Raw genomic sequence first — 5,435 nt, 5'->3', positions numbered from 1 at the left:
CTGTTTAAAGTAATTTTGTTCTTCGACTTATCAATATATTAAGAATTTTTACCTATTTCATTTTCTTTTCATATATCGATTTGTGTATGTTTGAAATCCACGTTACAAGTTATGAAACAGACCCTTATCCAACACATGGTTGGTTGAAAATTTTATGCCATGTTAACATTTACATTTGGAGATAGCAAATATGACTTCTTAAACGTCCATGAATGCGCCCGGTCACTTATTTATCCGTCCACGCATCATAATTTTTATTTTCTTCCTCATATATCTGATCACTTTCACGCGATTAGTGGAGAGGAAAAAAGAGAAAAAAATGAATAAAGAACGAGAAAAGGTGGTCCATGGTGGGGTCGCATCCTGCGTGATGGACTGACCGTGCACGCGTCCGTGAGCCCTCGTATCCTTCTTATATTTGAGATGAATATGACGATTTGAAGACAGTTTGGATGTATAGGGATGATATGAGGGGTCCGATTGAATCGTTTTTTTTGTCTCCTCGTGAATAGGGTGCGTGCACGGACATAGGAAGGGTCGTTTGAAGGTTGTAAGGCCAACTCCACCGCACGACCCCATTCTGTCCGGCCCCGTCCGTTCGGGGTAAAAGGGACAAACAGGTCGGCCCAGCGCGAGACGGCCCGGACCCATCCTATCCGTTTCGTGTCCGGCACGACCCATTTTGAGCGCAAACCTGTACGGGATTTGGGTCGCGGCGGACACCAAACGGACACGCGCTAGTCCGCGTCGGGGACGCGTGGCAAGCGGCCACCAACCTCCCACCCACCCGCATCAATGCGCACGAGTGGCTGGGCCCGCCTGTCATCCGCCCAGGGGACGGTCGCGGTCCTTTTTAAATGAAGAAATCGTGGACCGGTCGTCCACAGTTCCCATCGCCACCCCCGCGGCCTCCTCGAAACCCGACAGTTCCCTCGCGAAACCCTAGCCTCCTCCTCGAGCTCGCCGGCCGCCGCAACCATGGGTCTGTGGAACTACGGCCGCAAGGGCACCCACGACCGCGAGGCTGGCTCCTCGTCGGGACGCCGTTGCGGCTCCGTCAAGGAGGAGGCCGCATCGCCACCACGCCATGCCGCGGCTCCCTTCTCCATCGCTTCCAGGCCCGTCGGCCATCGTGACCGGCAGTACCTCAGCGTTGAGGTTTGTCGGCGCTATTGGGAGACGAGGACGCCGGTCCCGTGGAGTGATGTCCACCTCCCCAACGCGTGGCATCTCTCCGCCGACCGCACTCCCATCCCTCTGGTGCCGACGAGCGGCCGTGTGCGCCGCGAGGAGATCGAGCGCCGTCGCCGCCTCCTCCCCGACGACCTCTACTACGACCCAAGGTACGCCGCCGACAGCATCCTCTGGGACACATGGCTCAGGGACGAGCACGACGTGCGGCGTGCCTCGTACTTCGCCGGGACGGTCGCGGGGCCGCGGCGGGCACGGGTGCGCGGCCTCATGCCCACGCCGTCGCCTTTGCCGTCTCCGTCACCACCTCCAACTCCTCGCATGACGGAGGCCCGGCTCATTCAGCGCGTCATGGAGGACTCCATGACGACGCATGATGAGCGTTAATGGCCAGGCCTGGACCGCGCCATGGCCCTCTCTGCGGCCGGCGACGTCGCCATCCACGAGCCGATGGAGGAGGAGGAGGAGGTGGCCGCGTTCCCTCCGAAGCTGGTGGGCGCGTCGTGGGGTTGGTCGTGCACTGTGCCGGAGATGGCGCGGGCAGTGGGGGCCGTGAACTGGTGCCCCACGCCGCCGCGGTCACCGGAGCGGGAGGCCTCGCCACGGGAGGAGGTGCTGCAGGCCAGCTTCCAGCACGCCCCCGCGCAGCAGAGACCGTCGGCCCACCTCTGGACACCGCCGCCCTACGTCGACCTTGTCAGCGACGGCGACGACGACGACACCGACGACCAATGAAGACGATGACGGCGACGGCAACGACGGGCGGGCTACTTTTTTATGTTAATTATGTCAAAAACTGGGTCGTTTTGTGGCCGTGAAAACTGGGCCTTTATTAATGTTAATTTTATTATATTTTAATTGAGTTTTTTTAAATCAAGTCCAACATGAACATGATTTGGGATACGACCGTGCGGTGGACGCACGCACGACCCAACGGACGGGTCGGACAGAGACAGACATGGACGAATCCATAACCGTCCCAAAGGACAAAATCCAACCAAACCGGACGTCCGTTTGGAATCGTGCGGTGAAGTTGGCCTAAACCCTGTTGAGGTCGAGCGGACGACAGACCTTGGGCCAGGCAGTGCCCTCTCTTGGCCTCCTTGCGGCCGTACCACAACTAATTGCGCACAAGGCGGTTGAGCTGCTTGAGAATGGGCGCACACAACGCCATGGCCATGAGAGTGTGCGCAGGCATCGTGCAAAACACGTGCCGGGCGTGGGCGAAGCGCTCACCACGCGAGAGCATGGAAGTCAACCAAGGCGAGAACTCCTTCTCAAGCTTACCGACGATTGGCTGCAGCGCCGAGCGCCTAGGCCCCGTCCGATATACAAGTACAGGAATGCAGAGTGTTGTATGTAAGAGATGTTCAGTTCACAGGAAGTCGTTCAGAGAGGTGAGCATGGGGCTTGGTGGTTTGGTGGATCGGAAGGCTCTCGGCCAATGTTTTTCTCCCACCTTGGTACCGGTCTGGCGTGGCTTGGTGGTTAATATCATGCTGTCCCTTTGTTCCCAAACCAACATGGCTTGTAATTCCTGCTGTGTTGAGTCAACTAGTAATGAACTGGGAAAGTGTGGAAAGAGTTTTGCATAAATTTCATCTTCAATGCAATTCCAGTTTCAGTTTCATTCGAACCACATAAACATATTTAACAGTCTACATTCAAGAAGATCCTGAAAGATCAATCCCTTCCCCACCACCATCTCCAGACGAATGTAATTATTAATATTGCATAATTTCATCTTCAATGCAAATTCCAGTTTCGGTTTCATTGAACCACATACAAATATTTAACAAACTGCATTCAGGAAGATTCTGAAAGATCAATGCCCACCACCATCTGCTAACCAGCAAACCAATATTCAGGAAGACCCAAAGAAGGGGAAACACCTACTCCTCGCCGTCGCCTGGGGCGCTCGGCTCACTTCGCTGTGACCAGATCCTTGTAGTACCTGATGGCCTCCCTGGTATCGTCGAACCCTGCGGCAGCGTCCAAGAATCGCATGACCTTCTCCAGCTCCTGGTCATTGGCGTCATCGATGAAGGGCGCCACCGGGAGGGCGTTCTCTGGCTGCAGGGAGTAGGCGTTTGGGTTGTCGTCGACGATGATGGCGCAGTCCGGAGCCCGGCCAGTGGCCGACAGGTCCTTGACGAGCCTGCCGTCGCCGTCGTCTCGGCAGGCGCTGCGGTACAGGCGGTGCGCGATCAGCGCACCCGTGGGGTCGAGGCGGTCGAGCACGAGGGAGGCGTACTGCTCCAGCCCCGCGGTGAAGATGACGACCTCGAATGCCTCCGCCGCCGCGCGGAGGAAGTCGTCGACGCCCGGGCGCTTGCAGACGTAGAAGGTGACCGGCTGGCCGCAGATGACCGGCCGCACGGTGAAGTCGAAGCGTGCCGGCGCCGGATCGGTCTGGGAGTGGATGAGCGTCTCGTCGAGGTCCAGAAAAAGAGTCTTCTTTTCCGGATCCGACGGCGGCGGGAGCGCGGCGGGGTGGACCCTGCCAGGCCGCTGAGCGCGGGGCGAGAAGTGCGGCGTGGGCGGGGGCGAGGAGGAGCGGAGGCGCTGGAACCCCGCAGCCCCGGCCCTGCGCTTGGACAGGGGGGCGAGGATGGCGAGGCGCGCGAAAACCTTGATGAGGCGGCGCCGGCAGAAGCGCACGGAGCGGCCGAAGGAGGAGACCACGACGGCGGGGGCGGCCGCGAGGGACTTGAGCGGGGACGCCCTCCGCTTCGTGGAGGGTAGACGGCGACGGCCACGGAAGGACTGGCGGCGCCTCGCCGCCGGGGACGGGGACGGCGACGGCGACGGCTTCGCGGGGCTGCCGGTGCCGGGCCTGGTCGCCGGCGCCTTCGTGGGCGTCCTCGACACCATCGCGCGGGATGCCCTGCTGCTGCTGCTGCTGCTTCGCCGCTTGTGCTGGACTTCTCAGATTCTCTAGCTCTGGGAGACGAAGAGGGAGAGGGAGGGAGAGAGTGAGGGGGGAGCGGGATGCGTTGTGGTGCGGATTTGAGCTCTTGTGGTGGGAGATTTTGCAACGGTCGGAAAGGGAGGAGACGAAATGGAAATCGTGTAGGGTTTGAATCTGGAAGTATAAAAATCGCAACGGTCGATTCGGACACGCTACACGCCATTGTATAAACGGCAGGTCAGCTGGACTACCCAGCTATACCTGGCCATCTCCAGTCTGGCCCGGCCGGACACGGCCCGAAAATTCAGGGGCTAGGCCTGATGGGCTTGCCTGTGGGCCGGGCTTAGCCTGAGTTTTGAGCCCGTTGACAAGGCCGGGCTAGGATTAGGCTTGACATATTAAAATTTTAATGAAGAGGCATGGCTGTGGCTCTAGGCCCGACGGGCTTTTTAACAAACGGACTCGACTTGGGTTTGAAAAGTAGGCCTCATGGTAGGGTCAGGGTCGGCTTGAGCCTTAATTTTCTGCTATGAGCTTTTTTAGGTCCAGCCCAAGCCCGGTCCTGCCCGACCCATGGTACGGTATATTCCCAACTCCTGTTCGGCGCTTATGACGCCCTTTAAAGGATTTTTTTATCTTAATTTAAAGGTAAACGTTTAGACCAGACGAGCCGGTTCAAGATTGAACAGGTCACGCACGAGGCATGTGATCAATCTTGATGGTGGGTCCTCCATATCCACTGCTTCGCATAATACCTTATCTTTTTCGCACGAATCGTTTATTTTTCTTTTCCTTTCTTCTCCCTCACGATGTGACCCACGATGTCGTTGCAATTGCTCCACTCCTCCATCTGCGCCCACCACATCAGGTCACACAGGGAGGGGAGCTTGCTGCTAGGGCGAGCCGTACTGGAGGGAGAAGACGACGACAACCAGGATACTCTTCCCTCCCCTTTTACCCTCCCAAACGCTCTATGAACCATAACCTATCCTGCACAAGTTGCGACCGGCAGCCAACAGAGCTACAACGAGCTTTAAAAAATGCCACGTCCAGCTTCTTTTTTACTGAAACCAACACCCACGTGATAGTGGAGTTGTGCCCGCAATCAAAGGAGTTGCACCCAATGGTTCAAAATGTTGCATCCGATTTTTTTTGTTGGAACCACATAGAGAGGTGAACATGGTGACTCCGTGTGCGGCCAGGACGCGTGATATGACTTTTTTTTTGCTTCAACCACTTCATATTTTGCTACTACCAGCTTCGTTTTTTCGACAACCGAGACTAACGAGTGTGGTGACCGTGGCCGGCAAGGATGGGAGGCACTTCTCCAAGC

The 5,435-nt window shown here is 57.1% G+C and overlaps 1 protein-coding gene across 1 annotated transcript; it reads right to left on the bottom strand.

Annotated features, from left to right (window-relative positions):
• Positions 1-2,897: 2,897 nt before the first annotated feature.
• LOC123401592 (probable C-terminal domain small phosphatase) lies at positions 2,898-4,243 on the bottom strand. The gene has a single exon (XM_045095418.1). It carries the CDS (start codon positions 4,063-4,065, stop codon positions 3,115-3,117), a length of 951 nt encoding a protein of 316 aa, XP_044951353.1. The 5' UTR covers positions 4,066-4,243; the 3' UTR covers positions 2,898-3,114.
• Positions 4,244-5,435: the final 1,192 nt, after the last annotated feature.

The sequence above is a fragment of the Hordeum vulgare genome, chromosome 6H (genome assembly GCF_904849725.1).
Source record: "Hordeum vulgare subsp. vulgare chromosome 6H, MorexV3_pseudomolecules_assembly, whole genome shotgun sequence".
Classification (NCBI taxonomy): domain Eukaryota; kingdom Viridiplantae; phylum Streptophyta; class Magnoliopsida; order Poales; family Poaceae; genus Hordeum; species Hordeum vulgare.
The sequence above is the reverse complement of the archived record's forward strand: the minus strand, read 5'-3'. Positions and strand labels throughout refer to the sequence as shown.